The 25402-nt window shown below is 43.6% G+C and overlaps 1 protein-coding gene across 1 annotated transcript in view; it reads left to right on the forward strand.

Moving 5' to 3' along the window:
• Positions 1 to 25402, forward strand: part of LOC103274566 (sortilin-related receptor-like) — a gene marked incomplete at its 3' end in the record, with an annotated part of 93823 nt that overhangs the window by 25087 nt on the left and 43334 nt on the right. The window contains exons 4-7 of the mRNA XM_021705907.1: positions 669 to 794; positions 9140 to 9301; positions 11726 to 11793; positions 16361 to 16541. Coding sequence (XP_021561582.1) covers positions 669 to 794; positions 9140 to 9301; positions 11726 to 11793; positions 16361 to 16541 — 537 coding nt within the window. The remainder of the gene's footprint in view (positions 1 to 668; positions 795 to 9139; positions 9302 to 11725; positions 11794 to 16360; positions 16542 to 25402) is intronic.

Consider the following 25402-nt stretch of genomic DNA (forward strand, 5'->3'; position numbering starts at 1 on the left):
GCAAACTCATGGATCCTGCTGCTACTACCAGTTCTCATACTACAATCCTAAAACTCAAGTGCTGAGAAGGGATTCAGGTTACCAGTATTTTAATCTCTGCATATTTAATCACTTAGCACTCTTTCCTTTCCATTTCTTGGGCTACTAGGTGGAGACCCATGAGTGTTTTCTTTTCTTGAGTATGGAATGCTGTAAGAACAGAACTTCCCAGCAGAGGGCTGAAGAATTAGACACCTTTTGGGAACAGTTCAACAGATGGCAAAACAAATTCTCAACTCCTTTCCCCTCAGAAAGTCACATTCTCTCTGCCACTAGATGTAATTTGTTCAGCACTTAACCCAGCTGTGGTGAAGAGGTTATCATTGTTTCTACCATTTGTCTCCTGCTCCAGGGCCTCGTCTTGGCTTCAGGAAAGAGGCTGGTATATGCCAGGCAGTGGCGGCTGCAGCGTTTCCACACTTTCTGTCCCCACATGCTTGGCAACAGAAGTAGAGGTGTCCTGTTCTCCTTTATGGGTTATCTGGTAACATTTGTAATGTCATGGTAATGAACATGGTTGACCTAATGGCAACCATGTTCAGGATCCCAGGGCAGAGTGCTTGAGAGAGGTGTTTCTGCCCGATTTCTCACCAGCCCTTTTCTTTTTGTTCTCCTTCTCTGTATTTCAGGTGTATGTGTCATATGACTATGGAAAATCATTCAAGAAAATTTCAGAGAAATTAAACTTTGGCGTGGGAAATAGCAGTGAAGCTGTGATTGCTCAGTTCTACCACAGTCCTGCAGACAACAAGCGGGTAAGGAAACTGCTATCCCAACTGTCCTGACCTCCCTTGGCCTGTGTTTTTGGAAGATTGCTGCACTTAAGTGGGGGCTGGGAGATGGCGTGCTTTGTGATCTTTGCAGCATATCTGATGGCCAGTGACGGTTTTTCTGCTAACCTGAGAGTTTATGGTAGAATACAGTTCTCAGGGTGAGCTTGTGCATAATCAGGGAGGCCAGGTACTGGTCAGGCAGGATTTCTAGACAAACACTGGTGGGTTAAAGCACAGAAAATCAGCCAACTAATAAATTGCCTGACTCACAGGTGGCAAAAATGTTTCCCAGGTACCCCAGAACTAACATTGCAGTTGAATCCACGTCTTCTGAGATATCATCAGTGTGTGCGTGTGTGTGTACATACGTGTACATGCCTTCCTCCTCCTATAACCTATACTGATACAAGAAAGAAAAAAGAAAGCCAAAGCAGCAGATACTGCTCTGCCTCCTGCTTTGTTTTCCCAGCTGGCTGGCCTGGAGGCCTTGCTTCTCCTGTTAGGCAATTTGATTTGGAGGAAGCATTGACCCTGGGCCCCCAGGGAGGTGGTTGGGGGCGGGTGGAGAGAGGGCAGGAACTCAAGCCTGCCAGTTAGGTAGCTCCTGGCTTCACTCTCAGCTCGGAAAGTTGTATTTGATTGCTTTCTTCCCCACCCTTTTATAACGTAGCTCCTTTCCAGGCCAGATGACTCTTCTAGGGAAAGACCCTTAAGCAGAAAAACTAAGGAATGCTTTCTAGTTGCAAACGCTGTCTGAGGCAAGGGTAGTTGTTGCTTCCAGCTCATTCGGGCAGGAACAAACAAGAAGATCGACAGAGTCCCTGGTACTGGCTTCTCAGTTTGCTGGTGGTCTTTTTGCTGGGACCACATTCAAAATATTTAGCTGGTGTAGCGTGGACACTGACCAATCAGAACAGACCCTGTCCTGAGGTCCTGGGGGTCCCCTGCTGGGCCAGGCATTAACCTTTTTGTTGCTGGGTTGGAGGGGGAGGTCCTAGGGAAGGGACCAGACCACTGGGGATTTAGGAGAAATGACTCATGGGTTTTAGGGCAGCAACTGTTTACCAACTGACACAGAGTAGCTGTTTCTTAACTAGTGGAATAGTCACCAATGGTACATATTGGTTAAATATCAGCTCTACTTAATGAGCTCAGAGTGGAGCAAACTTCCACAATTTTTCCCTGGGGTGAAAAGCAAAGAGAAGGTGTTGGAGGGAATTGGTTTTGTAGACTAGAGGCCTTTGCGCCCCTCCCCTCCACCACACTGTGGCCAGTCAGGCTTGGTCTCCTGGACTCCAAGAGGTGGGTGAGCTTTACTGCTTGCCTTGCCCTTGGCTCATGTGAGACCAGGAGTCCTGCCCAGGGTCTAGCTCCTCCTGTGCCACCTTTCTTGTGGATAGCTCTGTGTGTTCCCTGCCTCTCAAGAGTCAAATAACACTTGCTCATACACTGTATGCCTGAAAAAAGGAGAGAGTGGATGTTAAGTGTTTTCACCACTAAATTAATTATATGAGGTAATGCATTTGTTAATTAGTTAGATTTAAACCTTATGCAATCTATATATGCTTCAAAACATTACATTGTATGTGCCAAGTGTGTTCAGTATTATATATCAATTTAGATAGTAAATAACTTTGAAAAACAATCAATACTTGGATTATTAACTTTATAAGGTTGTACTTATCTGATGGTGATTATTATCACTATATTCATACATCGTCTCAGAGCTAAATCTTGCTGAAGTCATGGCCTTGAAACTGCCCCATTGTTGCTGTGGAATCTTCCTTTTCACCTCCATCTGGCTCCTCCTCACCTCTTGCCATAGTGTGCAGATGTCTATAGGCAGGGTCCGTCTTCCTTCCTGCTTGTTGAGGGTTGTGGTGAGCAGCTGCTAAGACCACAAGTCTGAAGAGTCAGAAGACAGGAAAGATGATGTTTTGGACTTGCAGGAGGAAGGTTAGTACAGGCAAGAGGATCAGGGGCATTGGGAATCATTGGGTTTGGAAAAGGAGCAGAGCAGGGCCATGGTGCTGGGGCATGAGGGAAGGGGAAACCTGGGGGTGGCTACATTAAAAGAGTCTGGGTGCTGCATGGTTAGATGGGGTCACGTGTTTGCAGCCCAGGTGCTGTCCTGCCTTCAAGAATGGTGTGCCTTGGAGTTGGTGGCAATGACGAGTCAGGAGAGTAAAGAGGCTGCCTTAGCCGGGCTCGGTGGCTCAGCCTGTAGTCCCGCGCCTTTGGGAGGCTGAGGTGAGTGGATTGCCCGAGCCCACGGGCTCGAGACTTGCCTGGGGCAACTTGGTGAGACCTCATCTCTACAATAAATAAAAAATCAGCCGGGGGTGGTAGCGCATACCTGTAGTTCCAGCTACTTGGAAGGCTGAGGCGGAAGGATCACCGGAGCCCAGCAGGTCAAGGCTGCGGTGGCCGGGAGCGGCCACTGCACTCCAGTCTGGGTGACAGAGTGAGACTCCAACTCAAAAAAAAAAAAAGAGGCTGCCTTCTTGGAGACCTTAATGACAGTGGGACATCAGGCCTGGAACAGCCTGAGTGGATTAGGGAGGCAGACTTCTCTGTAGAGTTTTAATTCCCCAGAGAAGGCTGTTACCCCCTCCCCAGACTTCTCAGGAAGGAAAGGATGACTCTTCTTGTGCTGATTGGTTTGTTACTTTTGCCTTTGTTCCCTGGAGGGCAAATTGCCCCACTAGACCTACCACTTCCTGAGAAAAATCACACAAAGCTGGGTGCTTTGCTGTCAACAGCAGGGTGCTCTGCAAGTCACCTGAGTGAAAATGTGAGGTGGGCTGCCAAGGGGTAGCATTTGAAATGGTTGAAATGATTGTTAGCAGCTGCTGGGAAAGGTTAAGATGTCAGGAAAGAGCAGCATAGATATCAGGGGTTATAAGCCTATGGAAGGGGTGAGAATATGCCAGCCAGCCAGGGAGCAACCAGCTTCAGTCTGGGGCTTTGCCTTGTGCAGGAATTGGAGTGGTTGTAGGGCCAGATGAGTTTTGGGGTCTATTTTTGCATTAGCCAACAATCCCACTTCCTTCTTGGTCCTCTGTATGCTGCTTCCTGCCCAAATGTCCAACTTTAGTCACCTGGCAGTCCCACTAGCCCTGCAGGGCCTCTGAGATGGGTCAGGCAGTATCTAAATGTGGCTGGCACTCTTTTAAAAAGGCCACTGAGTGTGCAGTTAGACTTCACAGCCTCAGCCTCAGCAGAAGTGAGAGGCCAGTCCTGCCTTCTTCCAGGCAAAGGCTGATCCTAGGTAAAACTGTAAAACAATTCTCTCTCTTTTCCTTTGTTCCCAACTTCTAGAAGGATGTTCCTTCATTGCCTTCTCTGCCCTTCCTCCTTTCATGGTACTCTTGGTTTTTCCACTTGAAATTAGAGAAAGCCACTTAGGCTAACAACCTGTAGATAAATTCTGTACCTGGGTTTTTCTTCCCTGAGGTGTTTGTATTTTCAGAGGGATCATAGCTTTCAACCAAAGTATGAAGCTCCTGTGGCACAGTAAGTGATTACAAGCAGAGTTGGAAAGTTGGGGTACACAAAGACACTCCCAAAATTGCATAGTTGAGGAAGTACCTGGTAGATCAGCTGTTGGTCATTCTGTGGGGGTGGCCTCTAGTAAACCTGACGGCCAGGCAGGGTAGGGACTTTAAAGCAGGGTAGGATATTTTGTGCCTTCCTAACATGTGCATATGTGACCTGTTACATAACAGCATGAAGTACCATGTACCCAAGCAATGAAGAATGGAATCTACAAATAATTAGAGTTGGGGTAATTAATTGAGATTGGATCAGAAAAGTCAACTCTTCATGGGGTTAGGAAGGATTAGATGTGGAGCTTCTGGCCAGGCTCAGTGGCTCAGCCTGTAATCCCAGCACTTTGGGAGGCTGAGGCGAGTGGATTGCCTCAGCCCGCGGGTTCGAGACCCGCCCAGGCAACTTGGTGAGACCTCATCTCTACAATAACAAACAAACAAACAAAAAAACTAGCCGGGCATGGTAGCACGCACCTGTAGTTCCAGCTGCTTGGGAGGCTGAGGCGGAAGGATCGCCGGAGCCCAGCAGGCCGATGCTGGGGTGGCCATTAGTGTGTGCCACTGCACTCCAGCCTGGGTGACAGAGTGAGACTCCAACTCAAAAAAAAAAAAAAAGAAGTGCAGCTTCAGGATGGGCACTTGCCCTCCATAAATAGAGCAGAGTTGGTGGGATCCCTCAAGCAAGAGAAAGGCTTGGACAGAGACTTCCAGGTGCCAATATGTGGTTTCTGTGCAGGGCAGTGAGTAAGATTCGCTTCCAGGGGCTTGGGGATTTGTGTTGAGCTGCCTTGTAATGTCAAGCAAGCCCCTGTCTGAAGATGGAGAAGATTCCTTGGGGACTGAGGGGAGCCATGGAAGAATCTTTGAGTAGGGGAGTAACTGAATAGCGTCTTTTAGGGAAATGTGTATCCTGGCAATATTCATGATGGGTGGGAAGGGAAAGAGTGAAGAAGAGTCTAAAAAGGGAGCCATTATGGAATGTAGGCATGAAGTCTCCAAGTCACCCTGAGAGTGTTTCAGTTAGGGTCCTGGGAGATGTGTGAATGAAGAAAACCCATTGTCTGCCCCCAGTCTGCTTACAGTCTTTAGTAAGGACATGGGTCATGCTGGTAGCACTAGGAATAAAAAGGCAGTTTTGGAGAACAGATTTGGAGAAAGATTTTGAAGGAAAAGATAACAGGGTAGGTAGATGCTTGAGAGTGAAGGCTGAAGGGAGGGATTGGAGTAGAAACCCAACTTGCTTGTGAGTACTGGGACTGGGGGAATGTATATCTTGGATGGAACTTGGCTGTGGGGAGGAGAATTGGACTTTGGAGGGAAAGTTTTGAAGAATTCAGTTTTGGACACAGTGAAATATCTTGGTTCATTAAAAGCAGAGATGCCAAGGCCAGCCAGTTGCAGTAGCTCACGTCTGTAATTCCAGTACTTTGGGAGGCCGAGGCAGGAGGATTGCTTGCGTCCAGGAGTTTGAAACCAGCTTGGGCAACATAGTGAGACCTCGTCTTTCCCCCACCTCAAAAAAAAATTAGCCAGGCGTGTTGGCACGTGCCTGTAGTCCCAGCTATTCAGTAGGCTGAGGCGAAAGTGATTGCCTGAGCCTGGGAGTTTGAGGCTGTGGTGAACTGTGATCCTGCCACTACACTCCAGTCTGGGTGACAGAGTGAGACCCCCAACTCAAAAAAAAAAAAAAAGAGAGATGATGAGAAGATAAAGAAAGAACACAAGTAGAATCTCAATAGGGTTAGACTGTAGATTTGAAAGCCATACTATACTTGTTCTTAGAGGCAGTAGTTGAAGCTTTGTGGAAAGACAAGACAAGTTCAGCAGCGATGGATGGAAGAGTTTTGAGGCTATAATGAGGGTAGGGACTGGCTGAAGACAAAGGAGACAGCCAAGAAGAATTAGGGGCTGTAATGGTGGGGCTGGGGGATGGAGAGTCGACATGAGAGAGTGTCGCAGAAGGCAGGGAAGAGTTTCTAGTAAAGATGTAAGGAATGGGTTAAGAGAGGAAGCACACAAGTGAGTCGAATAATACAATGTAAGATCTATGAACTAAGTTCAGGAAATGGTGCCTTTTTGTTAGAAGAAGAGAGATAAAGATTGATGAACTGTTACGAAAGAGATGGGCCGGGTTTGGTGGCTCATCCTGTCATCCCAGCACTTTGGGTGGCCGAGGTGAGTGAATTGCCTGAGCCCATGGGTTCGAGACCCAACCGGGCAACTTGGTGAGACCTTGTCTCTACAATAAATAAAAAATTAACTGGGTGTGGTAGTGCGCACCTATAGTTCCAGCTACTTGGAAGGCTGAGGTGGAAGGATCACCGGAGCCCAGCAGGTTGAGGCTGCGATGGCCTGGAACGTGTCACTGCACTCCAGTCTTAGCGACAGAGTGAGACTCCAACTCAAAAAAAAAAAAAAAGAAAAGAAAAAGAAAGAGATGGACCCCTAACCAGCCAGATATTGATGTCAGTGTTGCCAATCCTATACTACCTTGGGCAGCTAACCACCCAAAGCCTCAGTGTCCTCATTATTAAAAGGGGTGTAACAGTAACATCTAAAGAATTGACTTGTGAGCACTGAATGAACTGAATGAGATAAGCCTGAAAAATCTTTAGCTCCGTGCTTGGCACATAGTAAGTGCTCTTAAAAAAATTTAGCTATTTCTGTGGACAATGATAGGTGCTATCACTGGGTACATGATTTTTAGATTCTCAAATGTGAGACTGCAGGAAGCCATGGAACATATTTCTGGAGGAATCTTTTCAAACTGGAAATGCTTCCTTCCCCAGTAACCTAGGTGGTTTGGGAGCAGGAAGACAGGCTATTTGTAGGGAACACTTCCATGCCAAAAATCATAATGATCCCCTTAGGATCATCATTACTTATAACATTGCATTTTCTTATAGTAGTGTTTGCTTTCAAAACATTTCCTACCCTTTCCAGTTAGATTTATTTAGGTTTCTACAGAGTTTGGACATTTACCTTCGATTCTGGGAAAGAAACACAATAGAAAGAACACACAAAATAAATCCCTGGGATGTTTACCGTCTGTATTTGGGGAGAAAGCGCAAAAGGAAAAGGAGTAAGAACATCTGAAAGCAACATGGGAACAAGTGTGAAGTGTTAGTCCACACCGAGGCTGTGGTGCTGAAAGGAATCAGAGCCGAAGATTGATCTGGATCAGGTGGAATCAATTAGGGAAGTGTCCTTGGGCTGATTGCTTTGGATTGGTTCACTTCTAGGATTTAAATGACTTGCTGTGGGTGGAATCGGGTCCCTGTTGCTCTATTTCTGATTCTTCACAGTATAGTCTCTAGAGCCTACCTCATTCTTCGGGGAGCAGGGGCTGGCCTCCAGGTCTCTTCAGGTGTGCATTCAAGGCCTTCCATCATCTGTGCTTTCCAACCTTGTCTTTCAATCATTTCCCTCAGGCCCTCAGTACTTTCATGAAACCCATGCTGTATTTTTTTCCTCCTTTGCGCCCAAACCCAAACTGCTCTAGACTTGTAATGTTCCCTTCCCCATGGAAATCTTGCTTGCCCTTTGAGGCCCACCTCTTCCATGGAGTCATTTCTGATCTCTCAAGCTAGTTAGGTCCTCACAGGATTCTGTCCATGGTTTCTTTTTTCATCTCACTTTCCCTTGACTTAATGTCACATTCATGGACTTGTCTATCTCCCACATTAGATTTTAAGCTACTTGAGAGAAAGGATCCTGGGCTTTCATTGTGACAGGTCAGCGTCTAGTCCATGGTGGGTGTGCAGTACACACTTGTTGAATCTTGTTGAATCGTCTTGCTCCGTCTCCCCAGAGAACTCTTTAAGACTGCAGCCACTATCCGGCTGAACTTGTTCAAAGTCACTCATTTATGCGAAGCAAAATGAGGTGAGGCCCCTGCTCACCAGCCACTTCCTGCTCTGCCCGAGTGAGCCTGCCTGACACAATGATAGCTTGGTCCCCAGAGCTGCCTGGTCACCTGGCATAATAGTGAGAAGGAGTAGCTTATCTTCTCAGATGGATGTGATTTTAGCGATTTTTCTTGGAAAGGCATGTCCCATTGCTGCTCAGAGGATGCAGGGAGAGTCAGCAGCCCCATCTGGGATCAGCCAATCTGAAGAGAAGGACTTCTCTGTCTCAGCTGCCAATAACCATCTTCTGACCGTGTCCCACCAGGGAGTGAGAATGGCCAAGTCAGTTGAAAAGAGAAAGTAGAAGGCTGAGCGTGGTGGCTCACGTCTGTAATCCCAACACTTTGGGAGGCAGAGGCTAGAGGATTGCCTGAGCCCAGGGGTTCAAGACCAGCTGGGCACCTTGGCGAGACCTTGTCTCTTATAATAAATTTAAAAAAATTAGCTGGGTGTGGTGGCGGGAGACTGAGGTAGAAGGATTGTCTGAGGATTGTCCAGCAGGTCGAGGCTGTGGTAGCCATGAGTGTGCCACCGCACTCCAGCGTGGGCCACAAAGTGAGACTCCGACTCAAAGAAAGGAGAAAGTAGAAAGGCTCGACCAACTTCATTACCTAGTTACACAAGCCCGCTTTGTGGCTTCACTCTGGCCCATCTCCTCCCTTCTTCCTTCACTGAGGCTTGTTTGGCAAGTGCCGACATCTTTTCATTACCAGGAGATGGGAGAAAGCCATTGTGGAATTTCTGTATGGCAGTGACCCCTCTTGGTGCTGGTTTGCCTTCTGCACATGAGTGTACTTGCACATGGTTTGGGGTTGCGTTGGGCGCTCTGACTGGGGCCTGCTCGGAGCTTATCTGTTCTCTCTTGCAGTACATCTTTGCGGATGCTTATGCCCAGTACCTCTGGATCACGTTTGACTTCTGCAGTACCATCCAGGGCTTTTCCATCCCATTCCGGGCAGCTGATCTCCTCCTACACAGTAAGGCCTCCAACCTCCTCCTGGGCTTCGACAGGTCTCACCCCAACAAGCAGGTAAGAGATCTTCTGGAACACAGTCGCGTGGGGCCCCTCTGATTTTCAACTCTGCCTGTGTGGTTTGTGTGTCCTCCGAGTGACCTTGCCTCCTGCTCCTCCCTCCTTCTCTCGCTGGTTTCTCCTTTGTAGCTACTATTTCACTTACCAGGGCTCAGGAAAAATATATCCTCCTGGCACTCTCAGTCGGCGGCCCAGCCAGCAGTCAACACCTAGCACTTGGCAGGCCCTGTCAGTTAAACATGGTGCTCTTCTCTCTGCGGGCACACCTTCACTTGCCCCTGGGGTAAATTGGGGCTCTGGAATTTAATCTGAGAGAGCTAGGAAGAGAAATCTGGAGTCTGAGTTCTTCTGGGGCCTCTTGTTGAATTTCTGTTCTATGCTCTGCATCCTCCACCTTAAACATACTGCTTTCGCCTATAATTTATTTGAAGTTACTGTTAACTTTAATATTCTTTTGAGTGTACACACAAAAGTGCTTGTGTATATAATATAAAGTGTGTATTTTCCTCCTTGAACCCAGGTTTGCAGGAAAGCTGAGAGAGGAGAGAGCTGAGTCGGATTTATATCTCAAGGTTGAAACTTGCCAAATCAAGAATATTGGTCTAGTAGAAACCTTTGAAATCTGTAAATCTTGTATGATTGGATTTATGATGAGTCTTGAATGTTTTGGCTTAGAGGAAACTTGGAACATTTCTCTTTCTTTGCAGGTTGTTTAACCAAAACATGGATCTGTTTACCTTTGCTTGCCTTAGGGAGTAGCCTAAGTATGGTCTGGGTCAGCTTACCAGTGGAGGGGGAATTATTGTTATTTTTGGTCTCATGCTTCTTAATACATGGTTGCTAGGGCCAGAGGAACCCTCAGATTACATCTGTGGAAGTTGAGGGACTTTGACAAAAATCAACAAGTTAATTACTCATGGCCGTATCCGGGTATTCAGTTGGTTCCCTTTGGTGCTCCGTACTTACCCAGTATCCTCTGTATTCATCTTTAATTACCAAGGCTCATTACAGTTTTTTTCCCTTTGTTTGTGGTAAAATAATCATAACATATAATTTACTATCTTGACCACTTTCAAGTGTGCAGTTTAGTGGTATAAGTATATTCAAGCTGTTTTATAACCATCACCACTATCCTTCTCTAGAAACTCTGTACCCAGCAATACCTCCCTCTCCCCAGCTCCTGGCAACCACCATTCTGCTTTCTGTCTCTGATTTTCCCTTCTCTAGGTACCTCATATAAGTGGAATCAGGCACTATTTTTCACTTTGTGACTGATGTATTTCTTTTTTTTTTTTTTGAGTTGGAGTCTCACTCCGTCGCCCAGACTGGAGTGCAGTGGCCGCTCCTGGCCACCGCAGCCTCGACCTGCTGGGCTCTGGCGATCCTTCCGCCTCAGCCTTCCAAGTAGCTGGAACTACAGGCACGCGCTACCATGCCCGGCTCATTTTGATTTTTTTTATTGTAGAGATGAAGTCTTGTCAAGTTGCCCAGGCAGGTCTTGAACCCGCCGGCTCAGGCAATTCACTCACCTCAGCCTCCTAAAGGTGCGGGATTACAGGTTGAGCCACCGAGTCCGGCTGACTGACTTATTTCATTTAGCATGATGTCCCTAAGGTTCATTCATGTTGTGTCAGAATTTTCTGTCTTTTTTTTTTTTTTTTTGAGTTAGAATCTCACTCTGTTGACCAGACTGGAGTGCAGTGGCACGCTCCCGGCCACCGCAACCTTGACCTGCTGGGCCCCAGCGATCCTTCCGCCTCAGCCTTCCGAGTAGCTGGAACTACAGGCATGCGTTCCCAGGCCTGGATAATTTTTTGTAGAGATGAGGTCTTGCCAAGTTGCCCAGGCGGATCTTGAACCCCTGGGGTCAGGCAATCCACTCACCTCGGCCTCCCAAAGTGTGGGATTATAGTTTTCTGTCTTTTTAAGGCTGAATAATATTTCGTTGTATGTATATACCACATTTTACTCATCCCTTCATCTGTCAGTGTACATTTGGGTTGCTTCTGTGTTATAGCTATTGTGAATAATGCTGCTATACATTTCCGGTTTGTGAGGACACTGTTTCTCAGTTGAGAAGTACCGAGTGTACTCCTTTTGTTATTATCATTACCTGGGGGCTTGTCTTGAGTAAAATATAATTTTTTGAGTAAAATATAATGGAAGGCAAGTCACGCTCATTTTTTCTTCCAGTTGCTATTGATAGTCTTAGTGACTATAGAAAAGAATCCATAGGTTCAAGGTTGACTTTCCTTTCCTGCCCTTGTTAGCTTTTGGAGTAACTGAGCCAACTTTTGTGATCTTGGTGCCTGTCTTAACCTGTAGCTTGTCACAGAAGGTGCGATTATAGTATGGTGATACCACTCAGGTTGTACCTGCCTCTTGCATCATGACCACTTCTTGTTGTTTTGGTCTTTGCAGCTGTGGAAGTCAGATGACTTTGGCCAGACCTGGATCATGATTCAGGAACATGTGAAGTCCTTTTCTTGGTAAGTTGTACCATCTGAGAAATCTTGACTTACATAACCTCCTTTCTCTAGTTCTGGCTCCTTCATGGTGAACAAACCTGCCCTCACCTGAAATGTGAAGCTCTTGGTTCAGGAAACAAATTTTCCAGACCTGAGAATCAGAGCTACAAGTTCAACTAACTCACTGGGGGAAGAGGGAAGGATGAAGGAGTAAGGTCTATTTGTGAGAGGAGTGGCTAAGCTTTTGCATTTTCTGGGAACCCAGGAGAATCTTGAAGCTCTTGCATGTTAGTAGAGTTTCTAAACACTTTCATTTTTAGAGCATATTAGAAACGAGGATTTTTCTCTATACAAAAGTCATGCATTTGTTTATTCATAATATAATTTTTGGAATATCTGCTAAATATAAAACCTGCTAGATGCTTTAGAGTATAAGAAGTTGAATAATTTATGGATCTCATTATTAAGGAGATTACAGTTTAGGAGATAAGAAAGGACATTTCAGGTACATAACACACATTATAAAAAAGGCATGCAAGTCACAGACCTAGCATGAGAAGCCAGAGGAGGGACCTCTTCCTTTTAGATGGGAAGATCATGTGTAGCTTCGTGGAGCAGGTTGCCCTTGATCTAGTGCACAACAAGTAGGATGTCACTGTGCGAAGATGTAGATGACAGGAATTTCAGGCACAGGAACAGAGTAGCCAAAGGCACAGAGATGGGTCTTTTGTGGTGCTTCGGTAGAGAATATTGGTTCTTATTTTTGGACAGTGTATTGGGTGAAGTTGTAGTGCTTGGTAAAGGAGTTTGGACTAAATTTTGAAAGCAATGGGAAATCATTGCAAGTTTTTGGGAAGAGGGGTGAAATAAACAGCTTGTAATCAAGAAGTGAGTTGTTTCTAGTTATAGTTCCTTCTGATCTTTTACCATTACAGTGATACAGTATATAATCTTGAATATGTGAATTTGCACACGGGCAGGCAAATGTGTAGGGCAGACCTCCAGGAGTGGGTTTGCCGGGTGAGTGGGTTTATCTAACTACTCATCCACTCAATCACATGTATGACTAATGGATATCGTAAACTTGATGCCTCCCAAGTTAACCTTGATCTTCACTGTCTCAAATTAGCTCCACCCATAATCTTTCCCATTTTGGTTTCTAGTTGCTCAGGCCAAAAAATTTGGAGTCATCACTGATTCCACTTTTGTTTCATACTTCACATTCAATCTATCGGAAATTCTGTTGGTCCACCTTCAATATATTTCTAGAATCGTCTACTCAAGTACTACTTTACTCCAAGCCACCAGTGTCATCGCTCATTAGTCTCCCAACTGGTCTTTCACTCTTTCACTCTTGTTTTTCTTTAACTAATTCTCAGTACATGGCCAGATTGGTCCTATTAAAACAAGTCAAATCATGCTGTTCCTCTGCTATGAACCATTTAATGCTTCATCGTTTCTCTCATATTAAATGTTTAGTACATTCTTATCACAGGGCACCGGGCCTTTGCGCATACTATTTTTTCTATTTAGAATGCTCTTTCTTACCAAAGATATACGTACTTACTGCTTACTCCCTTACCTTATTCAAATCTTTGCTCAAATAACACCTTCAAAATTAGGCCTTCTGCCTAATATATATTGTACCTTCTGCTTCTGTGCAGATATGCAGAAGTATTAGGGGAAAGGATGGGACTGTCTTATTTAAGCTAATTGCATGTCTGTTGTGAGAGGATTTTAGGGTATTTGGGGGATTTTTCCCCCTAAGTTTCTCCATGATAAGTAAAAGTGTAATCTACGTTCTCAGAATAATGACATATATTTGTTCAACAATGCATGGCAACCTGGGAGCACCAGGAGTGAAGAAAACTAATAATTTACATGGTTCAGAGCTGGAGATTGGTAAGACAAAACGGTAGCGGACCGGTAGGGGAGGGACTCAAGGATGCCTTATGGAGTATCACTGAGGGGTTGCACATGAGGCCAAGTGAGGCCCCATGACTCTGCTCAGACATAGAGCAAGGATTGGAATTTTTGAATGAGGGCAAAGAGAATAGGAAGTAGGTATCAGGAAGTGTCAGAAATCGGAAGCCTAAGTGATTGCAAAGTATAAGAATTTGCAGCTTGTAGAAACGGGAGGTCCAAATATGGATTACGGAAGAGAATTGGGATGAAAGTCACAGTTCTTTCTATCTATGTAGGTGTTGGCTGCTGCATTTGGCTAGGAAGGAATAATAGAGGTGAGCTCAGTCTCAAAATATCTCAATAAAGGTTCCTTCCTCTCCGCCTTTTTAAAAATACCAAGCAGCCTCATTTTAATTTGCATATCCTCTAGGCTAGAGGAAGTACTTTAATCAGTACTTCTAATTGTAGAAGAGAACATGCTACCACCCACCCACACATGCACACAGAGCTTCTGATAATGAAGAATAGTTTTCTCCCACATTAGGACCAAGGCCACTGGTTTCTCTACGACCGACTAAGACTTCTGATTGTAGAGAAAAAGTTCAAGGTTTCCCCATTATAAAAGGCTGCCCTTTTGTTTTTCTGTTTCTTATCTTCATGCCTCCTTCCTCCTTCCCTTCTTCTTCTTCTTTTTCTTTTTTTGAGAACATGCTCTTGATAGTACATCTTTGAAGGAATTTGATACTATTTACCTTCAATACTTGCAGAGCCATTGTGCATATGGAACTGTATGAAGACAACTACATAGCTGAAGCCTTCTGCCGTTCCTTGAGTCATCACTTTGCATCCTTACTGTGATACTATCTTCCTGATGTTCCCAATTATTATTTTTCTATTTGCTGAATGGTTCGCCTGGCCGTGGTGTCCTTGAGAATGCTAGGAAACCTGGGTTAGATAAGTCATCTTCCTAGCTGTTGTGTGGGGCTTCTTTGGGGGACATTAGTTCAGAGATACTTTTCTGAGATAGTTTGACCTAGTCATTCTACATTTTTCATCTTGGATTAGTTTCTCTAATTATTGCCTACACTTCCAATGCAGCAAGTGTCACTTCAGGTCAGGATCCCTGTAGGATAAAAAGAAATTTACAGCATGGCCTTTCAAGGCAACTGCGCTCTGTCTAGGAAGCTCAGACTAGTACATAATGTGGAACAATATTATATCATGTTTAAGAAGCATTACTGTATGAAGTAATGAGATGGTTCTAAAATCACCCAGCTAAGGTGATTTCATGCCTTTGGAGTTCAAACTCATCTATGAGGTGGGACCCAAAAAAGCCCAGTATTTATTTATTAAAAAATTGTGTATTTATTCTTACATGTTAAACTTCAGTCACCTTCAAAATATTCTCCATTTGACTCAATACACCTCATCAAGATGCTTTTTCCACAGTTCAAAACAGTTTTTGAACTCATGAATTTTGATGCCTTTTAGTGCTTCTGCTGTTTTCTTTTTGTTTTACCTCTTCCACATCAGCAAAATGTTTCCCATTGAGGATCTTTTTAATCTGGACAAACAAAAATAGTCGCTCCGGGTGAGATTGAGTGGACAGGGAAGCTAGGGCGTGGGGTCATGATGTTTTTGGTTAAAAACTGCTGAACGCTTAGCGTCATGTGCTCATAAATCAACCATTATGAAATGGGCAAACCCGTTGGAAGAATCTCCAAAAAAAAAAATTCACTGAAGCCAAATGCAAACTCTTACAACACTAGCTGGTACACTGATGACGATGGGTTCCCAGAACACTTAACCTAGTTGGGGAAGCCTGTATGTACTACAAGGGGCCTGCCCTCCCAAAAATAATTCTGGGTTTTTTGGGTCCCCCTTGAAAAAAACTTGGAATTTAGTGCTACTGAGACACATTGCTAGTGTTGAGAGAAGAGAAGACAGCATTGGAGAAAGGTTTCCTGGAAGATGAGTACTTGAACTTGACCTCAGAGGAGAGTAGGATTTATATGGAGGGATGAGTGTGTGTGCAGAAGGCATCTCTGTACAGGAGTGTAGTGTTTGCAAAAGCATAGTGGGAGAAATGCGCCCTCCCTTTCTGAGGGACATCAAGGAGATCAGTATGTGAGAGAGTTTGTGCAAGAGCCTCAGGAGATGAAATACACTGGGTGGGATGACCCCAAAATGTATGGATCAGTGTCATTGGCAGGGAACACAGAGAGACTGGGTAGGATCCCTCGGAAAAGTCAGACTCAGAGGTTCATAATGTGGTTTTCTCCAGTGACGTTCTGATGATACAGCACCTTGGGAAAACTTCCCTCCATTCCTCTGAGGTGTATAACTTTAGGCCAGAAACTTGCTGATAGCTTCAAGCAGTCCATTGCTTATTTATCCTGAAACACTCAGTCTTGTACTTTTTCTATGTTTTGCTGTGTCAAGCAAGGCCGGAGATTGCCTTGAGCTAAACCCAGGATGCTTTGAAACAACATAAAACACTTTCCAAATGGCAATTCCTTTCCCTCTATACTGAGCCAAGGGGTAACCAAAGGGATGTATATTTGGACACAGAGTATCTTTTGTAGGTCATATCACGGTGACCCTAAATTCTGATTGGTTGTTTTGCCATGCCTCTGGTAATCAAATATGGAAATGATAACAACCACTTTTATTTTTCTTCCAGGGGAATTGATCCCTATGACAAGCCAAATACCATCTACATTGAACGGCATGAACCCTCTGGCTACTCCACAGTTTTCCGAAGTACAGACTTCTTTCAGTCCCGTGAAAACCAGGAAGTGATCCTGGAGGAAGTGAGAGACTTTCAGCTTCGGGACAAGTACATGTTTGCTACAAAGGTGGTGGTAAGTTGAACGTGCTAAGGAATATGCAGGGGATTCCCCCCCCCCAAAGCTGGAATTTATTTATAAAAAATTGTGTATTCTTATATGTTTAAACTTCAGTCATCTTCGAAGTACTCTCCATTTGATGTGGTACACCTATCAAAACGCTTTTTCTACTGCTCAAAACAGTTTTTGAACTTGTCAGTTTTGATGCCTTTTAGTGTTTCTGCTGTTTCTTGTTCCACCTCTTCCACGGCTGCAAATTATTTCCCTTTGAGGACTTTTTTCATCTGGGAAAACAAAGTCGCTTGGAGAGACATCGGGTAGGGCACGGGGGTCATGCTGTTTTTGGTCAAAACTGCTGAACCCCCAGTGCAGTATGGGCAGGTGTGCTCGTAAATCACCCATCATGAAATGGGCAAATGCTTTGAAAGAATCTCAAAAAAAAAAAAAAATTAACTGAATCTGAATATAGCCTTTCACAACAATGCTATCTGGGACACTGATGCTGATGGGTTCTTAGAAAACTTACCTAGCAGGGGAAGCCTGTACTACAAGTGGCTTGCCTCCAAAAGATAATTCCGTTTTTGGGGGGGGTCCCTCCTATAAACTGCTTTTGAGTTTTTTGGCAAGATTTGTTGTGTGATTAAACAGGTGAGTTTGCACAAGCAGGGATTAGATCAACAACACTGGGGATAGCTTGACTGGAGGATCCTGGACTTTGAACATTCCCAAAGGTCTAAGGTCCTAGGAGGTCAGGGGAGTTGAGAAGCATAGGACAGGCGCTCAGTGTATTTCCAGGCTCCAGGAATTTGGTTGTTTCCTGGTAGCCAAGCATCCTTGACAAAGACATATTTCTTTGAAGTCCCAATGAAAAGAACATACAAAGGAGAGGTGGGGTTCAGTGGCTTCTTTCTTTTAGTCCTACTGCCTGATTTCCTTTTTTTGATTTATTGTAGAGACGAGGTCTATGCCAGGTTGCCCAGGTGGGTCTCAAACCTGTGGGCTCAGGCAATCCACTCGCCTTGGCCTCCCAAAGTGCTGGGATTACAGGCTGAGCCACCAAACCCGGCTGCCTGATTTCCTGTAAACTTGGGCTGATTTCTTGGAGATTTTTCGACACATGTTAATTTACATGGCTAATAGGATGTGTAGTCATTGGCTAGTGGGAGTTAATGCTCTACGAAAAGCAGTAATTAAGCTTCCAGCTGTCAGTAAGTAGCTTAACTCTCAGCCTTTGGGAAAATCTTCTCCTTGATTTTATGTGCTGGAGCCAGATGCTGCAATGGAGAGCTTGCTCATTTAAAACAAGAGTTGGTTATTTAACAGGACTTGCCTCGCAACTGTGTAGAGTCCACTATCACCCTGGTGTGAAGGAGAGAACCAGGCTCGGCCAAGGGCAGGTGGGGTTGCCGTTCTCTGAGGGACTACCAGCTTGCCTTCCTAATGGCGCCATTGCCTCCTTGACTCAGGCTCTGTTGAGAGCCTTTGCAAACTGCGATATTGCTCAACTGTCTGTCACTGTTAACCTTAGGGACTGAAATCAGATGTAATGTTTTCCTTCAGGTTCCCATTTACTTATATAATTGATAGCAGGTCAGGCGAAAGTAGGTCAGCCCTCTTGGAAGGATTCTAGGGTTGAGAGGATCTCCCCAGCAGGGAATGCAGGGAGTAAGGTCGGAATAAGGAGAGATGTGAGTGGCTAAAGGCAAGAGGTGTTCCTTGTTACTTACCTTGCAAAGTGTTTTTAAAAACCATTAACCTATGGCAATTTTTCCTTTTGTCATGCTGTTTGCATTGACCCATGGACAGTGGTTCACTGCCTTCCTGCCTTGCCTGTCTGTCTCTTTCTCTTTCTTTTAGATACGCATACACATGTACACACAGCAGCCCCAAAACACAGGTATCTTTGAATTGCCTTAGGTAGGGGTGATGGAAACACTGGTGAGAAATCAAGTCCAAGCGTTTGTGCCTTTTGCTGTCGATGCTGTAGTTTTGAGCTCTAGTATACAAGAGGGCATGGTGTGGTGGCTGGGCATGGTGGCTCACGTCTATAATCCCAGCACTTTGGGAGGCTCAGGTGAGAGGATTACCTGAGCTCATGGGCTCGAGACCAGCCTGGGAAACTTGTAGAGACCTCATCTCTACAATAAATTAAAAAATTAGCCGGGTGTGGTGGCGCACGCCTGTAGTTCCAGCTACTTGGAAGGCTGAGGTAGAAGGATTGCATGAGCCCAGCAGGTTGAGGCTGTGTGGCCATGAGCTAGCCACTGCCCTCTTGCCTAAGCAATAGAGTGAGACTCCAACTAAAAAAAAAAATTGTGTATTCTTAGCATGTTTAAACTTCAGACACTTTCAAAGCATTCTGTTAAATGCAGTATACCCATCGAGATGCTTTTTCCACTGCTCAAAACAGTTTTTGAACTTGTCAATTTTGATGCCTTTTAGCACTTCTGCCATTTTTTGTTTCAACTCTTCCACATCAGTAAAAAATCATCACTCAGGGTGAGATCAGGTGAAAGGGAGTGTGGGGCACAAGGGTCATGTTGTTTTTGGTCAAAAACTGCTGAACATGCAGCACAGTGTGGGCAGGTATGCTTGTAAATCAACCATTATGAAATGGGCAAATGTATTGAAACAATCTCCCCCCCAAAATTCACTGAATCAGAATACAGCCTCTCACAACAGTGCTAGCTGGTACACTGATGCCAGTGATTTCCCAGAACACTAACCTAGCAAGGAAAGCCTGTCCTCCAAAAACTAATTCTGGTTTTTTGGGGAGGTGGTCTTCCCTCGTAGTCTAAAACCTTATCTCCAGTTCTTCCTGTTTATAGGCTTTTTCCTTAGGCCTGAAGTTATTGTATCATTTTAATTTTGAACTCTTAAGACACAGTGACTGATCCCTTGGCTTGTCTTTCTTTTTGCCTTGAAATGGGGCTGGAATGGATGGCTGCTGTTGATTTCTCTTAACCTTGTTGCTTCTGGATATCACACCCAAGACATAGCTGATTTACAGACATAGTTGGTTTACAAAGTGCCTTGGGTGAATTTTTACTCTCACTCCTAATCCAGTAGTAAGATTAGAGGTCAAGTCTCTTGATCATCACTGATAAACAACCAGTGTCTTGCACAGTGTTTGATACATAGCAGGTGTGCAATAGAGTTGAGCAATTTACGTGCTTAATTTAAAAACCACAGACTAGTGGATTTTAAAAAATTTGTTGGGGGAGGGCTATTAAATTATTGGTACTTTTACAGTTAATTCTTGTCTCTGTAAGGCTTATTTAGTTACATGCTGTTGGTGGCGGAATTGTAGTTATATGTTGAATTCTCCCTCCTGCACATGGATGGGCCACCAGATTCCAAGGTCAGTGGTGTTAGCTAGAGGGTCTAGTGTAAGATGCATTAGGCCACCACCGGGAAGTGTTTCCCAATTTGCGGTCTTAGCACTCACATCAGCATCATGCAAGGGCAGTTGTTAAAAGCGCAGGTTGCAGGGCTCAAGTGCGCTTTTCCCTTGAGCATCCCTATGGTGTCTAAGAATCACCAAAGTTTGAGAAACTCTTCCCTTGAGACCTTCTGCAGGCAGATGCTTCAAATAATAGTCAATTATACTGTCAAGGGAATATTTCTCAAGGGATGAATTGATAAGAGAAGAAACACAACTAGCAGTGGCTGACAAAAACAGGTGTTTTCCTCCATTTTTATTATTAGGTTACTAAGCCACAAGGATAAACAGAGTTGGCCTTGGTCAGATAACTTTCCCAGTAGGAGTGTTGAAGCCTCCTAGTGTGACTTTTTATCTGGGGTCTGCCTAGTTTTAAAGCCTACCTGAGTTTGGGGTATTCCATCTGACTTTAACATTAAGTGGATTCAAATCCTATTTGGAAAATTAAGGAACTAATCTTAAAACTACAGAAAGGTGGTTTTGGGTGGTTAATTCTTTTGCTTCCTTCCATCGCCATGAATGATTACAATCCTTTGCACATTACTTTTTTAGCCTCCTGGGTTCTGGACTGGAGCTGGTGTCTGGGTCTTCAGAATTTCCTGGTACCCTGTTGGCCTGGCTCTGGCATTATATGTGCTTTGTATTTGTTGCTCTCTGAGTTCCTTATCCTAAATTTAACTTTTATTTCTTGCTTTTTGACATGAAGTTCACTCATTTGTCTTAATAGTCAAAGTGACAGGGCCATTAAAGAAACAATGAGGTACCTCTATGATTTGTTAATTTGGTAATATGCAACCGTTAGATTCTTTTTCACTAGATAACAATCATTGCTGACAAGGTTGAGAGGTGGGTGAGGGGATTAGCTACTTCCTACAACCTCAATACCAGATGATAATGCAAGCCAGGCCCAGACATTTCTTGAACAAATGTGTGTCAGTAAGTAAGGACATGATCTGTGGACTTGATGAAGTGTCCTCTCTGTTCTTTTTTTTTTTTTTTGAGTTGGAGGCTCACTCTGTCGCCCAGACTGGAGTGCAGTGGCACGTTCCCGGCCACTGCAGCCTCAACCTGCTGGGCTCCAGCGATCCTTCCGCCTCAGCCTTCCAAGTAGCTGGAACTACAGGTGCGTGCTACCACACCTGGCTAATATTTTGATTTATTGTGGAGATGAGGTCTCACCAAGTTGCCCAGGCAGGTCTCAAACCTGCGGACTCAGGCAATCCACTCACTTCAGCCTCCCAAAGCGCGGGATTCAGGCTGAAATACTGAGCCCGACTCCTCTCTGTTCTTATAAAGGTGATGCAGCCACCCACACCTTGCATGTTGCAAACAGTATGTTCTTGGGCAGACACTGGCAAACTGTGGCCCGCCACCTGTTTTTGTAAATGAAGTTTTATTGGGACATAGCCGTACTCATTTGCTCATGTGTGGTCTCAGGCTGCTTTCATGTCTTATTGGCAGAATAGCTATGTACAGGCCGTATGACTCACAGAGACTAAAATATCTGCTTTCTAGATCTTTACAGATAAAGTTTGCTGACCCTTGTTGTCTGTAACCCTTTCAATAGGCATCAGGCAACTGGAATTGCAAGATCTTGACAAGTCTCAGACACTGTTCTAAAAAGTGCAGGTTATAGGCCTTCCCAAATTGTTACACCCTGTAGATGCCAGGATACTAGCTTTAGAGTATTATGGCCAGTTCAAATACCCTGAATGCCAGAGAGAGCCTATTTGTATTTTCATGATTCTGACTAACTGACCACTAATTTCACAATTTAAAACCAAATTTTAACCTTATGCTAATATAAAGTCTCTAATGTTGAGCAGAGATAATGAAAAAAATTTTTTTTTTTGAGTTGGCGTCTCACTCTGTTGCCCAGAATGGAGTGCAGTGGCCGCTCCTGGCCACTGCAACCTCACCTGCTGGGCTCTGGCGATCCGCCTCAGCCTTCCAAGTAGCTGGAACTATAGGCGTGTGCTACCACGCCCGGCTAATGTTTTGATTTATTGTAGAGATGAGGTCTCTCCAAGTTGCCCAGGCAGGTCTTGAACCCGTGGGCTCAGGCAATCCACTCACCTCAGCCTCCCAAAGCATGGGATTACAGGCTGAGCCACCGAGCCTGGCATGAATAAGTTTAGTAATTGCTTCACGATGTTGTGGACTTCTGGTTGAGAAGTTAGCTGACCAAACCTGGGTTGTGAATTATAGGATAACTGACTCAAACCAAACTATTTACAAATTATTTTAATTATGATGTTATTTAAATGTATGTGAATATAAAGTTAGATATAAGACCAAGTGCTTATAACTCTCATATATACTAGTAAAACCTGAAATTTGGACTAAAAAACTATAATACCAATAAGTTTAAAATTAATATTAATTTGATATAACACCTGTATTAAGATACAATTCACCTACCATAAATTTTACCCCTTTAAGTGAATAATTTTGTGATTTTTAGTATATTCATAAGATTGTACAATGGTCATTATTACCTAATTACAAACATTTTCATCACTCCCAAAATAAACCCCACATTCATTAGCATTACTTCCCTTCTCCTCCCAGTTACTGATAACCAGTAATTTCCTTCTGTCTTTATGGATTTGCCTATCATGGACATTAAAAAAAAATCCTGGATATTTTCTATAAGGGAATCATATAATATGTGACCTTTTATGACTTGCTTTTCTCACAGAATGTTTTCAAGTTTTATGTTGTAGCATGTATCATCACTTTAACCATTTTTAATGGCTAAATAGTATTCTCTTGTAATGGATATAACATTTTATTTATTGATCTTTTAGTTGGTGGCCATCTGGATTTTTTGGCTATTATGAATAGTGCTGCTATGAATGTTCCTGTGCAAGTTTGTATGTGGGCATATGTTTTCAGTTCTATTAGATATATACCTTGGAGTGTAAATGTTGGCTCATGTGGTAATTCTATGTTTAACATTTTGAGAAACTGCCAAAAGGTTTTCCAAAGCAACTGCACCATTTTATATTTCCATCAGTAATGTATCAGTGTTGCAATTTCTCCACATCCTTGTCAACACTTATTATTGTCTGTCTTTTATTACAACCATCCTAGTGAAGTATGAAGTGATATCTCATTATGCTTTGATTTGCATTTCTTGATGGCTAAGGCTGTTGAGCATTTTTTCTTGTGCCTGTTGGCACAATGTAAAATGTTAAGTGGAAGTGGAGAGAGCAGGCATCCATGTCTTTCTCCTGATCTTAGGGGAAAAGCACTCATTCTTTTATGATTAAGTACGATTTTTAACTGTGAGGTTTTTCTAGATATTTTGTGTCGGGTTGAGGAAGTTGTGTTCTTGGACAAATGTCTGTTGAAGTCCTTTACCCATTTTTAAATTGAATTCTTTCGTGAGTTGTAGTAGTGTTTTATTTGTTCTGCATATATTCTGTATACAAGATATATGATTTGCAAATGTTTCTTGCCATTCCATGGGTTGTCTTTTTACTTTCTTGATGATATCTTTCTTAGCACAAAAATTTTTAATTTTGATGAAGCCCACTTTACCTTTTTTTTCTTTTGTTGCTTGTGCTATTGTTGTTAGATCTAAATCTAGGCCGAGCTCGGTGGCTCAGCCTGTAATCCTAGTGCTTTGGGAGGCCAAGATGAGTGGATTGCCTGAGCCCGCGGGTTCGAGACCCACCCGGGCAACTTGGCAAGACCTCATTGCTACAATAAATCAAAAATTAGCCGGGCATGGTAGTGTGCGCCTGTAATTCTGGCTACTTGGAAAGCTGAGGTGAAAGGATCGCCGGAGCCCGGCGGGTCGAGGCTGTAGTGGCCGGAAGCGTGCCACTGCACTCCAGTCTGGGTGAAGGAGTGAGACTCCAACTCAAAAAAAAAAAAAAGTATTATCTAGTCTGATGTCATGAAGACCTACTTCTTTTTTCCTTAAAAAATTTTATAGTTTTACCTCTTACAGTTAGGTCTGTGATTCACTTTCAATTAATTTTTGTGTCTAGCATTAAATAGGTATCCACTTTCATTCTTTTGCATATAGTTAACCAGTATCCCAGCACCATGTTTTGAAAAGACTATACTTTTCCCTCTGAATTGCCGGTCATATTTGTTGAAATTGACCATAAATTTGCAGATTTATTTCTGGAGTCTTAATTTTGTTCCACTGATCTGTATACCTGTCCTTATGCCACCATCATACTGTTTTGATTATTGTAGCTTTGTAGTAAGTTTTGGATTTGGAAAGTTTGAGTCCTTCATCTGTTTTTGTTTTTTTTTTGCTGCAAAAACCTTTATTTTTATTTGGTCCAGGGCAGTTAAAAAGCTGCCCAGTGGCTGGAGGGGGAGGCTCTGGCAGAAGAAGCCCTGATACTTTGAGAGGGGGCCCCCCCAGAGGCCGCTGGGCTCCTAGTCATGCCTGAGGGTGAGCCTTTCGAAGAGATACTTGTTCTACCCAGCCTTTCCCAAACACTGTTGAAGCAAGAGACAGATCTGCGGGACCGCCGAACGCACTGCCTTCATCTGTTTTTTTCCCCAAGATTGTTTTGGCTGTTCTGGGTTTGTTGCGTTTCCATATGTATTTTATAATCAGCTTGTCAATTTTTTTAAAAAAAAAGGCAGATGCGATTTTCAATTTGGAGAGCTATCTTAATATGTTATTGTCTTCCAATGCATGGATCAAGGTTGTTTTTTCATTTATTTAGGCTTTGTTTCATTTCTTTCAGCTATGTTTTCTGGTTTTCATTGTCCAAGTCTTGCACTTCTTTTGTTAAAATTTTTTTCCTAAGTATTCTTTTTTTACTCCACTGTAGGTGATATAGTTCTAATTTCATTTTCAGATTGTTCATTGTTAGTATATATAAATACAACTGATTTTTGCATATTGATCTTGTATTGTGCAACTTTGCTGGATTTTATTAGTTCTATTTTTATATGTGTATGTGTATTCCTTAGGATTTTCTATATTCAAGATCATGTCTGTTAATAGAGATAATTTTAATTCTTCCTTTCCAGCCTGGAGTCCTCTTTCTTGCCTAACCACTTGACTAGAATCTCTAGTGAAATGTTGAGTGGAAGTGGAGAGAGCAGGCATCCATGTCTTAGGGGAAAAGAATTCATTCTTTTATGACTAAGTATGATTTTTAACTGTGAGGATTTTCTAGATATTCTGTGTCGGGTTGAGGAAGTTGTATTCTTTACCAAGGCTGTTGAGTGTTTCTTTAAAAATCTTGAAAAGGTGTTGGACTTTGTCAGTGCTTTTTCTGTATCAGCTGAGATGAATGTGTGTTTTCTTTTTTTTTGTCTCCTTTATTCCATTAATAGTGCATATTGCATTAATTCTTTTTTTTTTTTTTTTTGAGTTGGAGTCTCACTCTGTCGCCCACAGTGGCTGCTCCCGGCCACTGCAGGCTCGACCTGTTGGGCTCCTGCGATCCTT

Source organism: Carlito syrichta, unplaced genomic scaffold (genome assembly GCF_000164805.1).
Source record: "Carlito syrichta isolate Samal-C Ts95f unplaced genomic scaffold, Tarsius_syrichta-2.0.1 Scaffold314806, whole genome shotgun sequence".
Taxonomy (NCBI): Eukaryota; Metazoa; Chordata; class Mammalia; order Primates; family Tarsiidae; genus Carlito; species Carlito syrichta.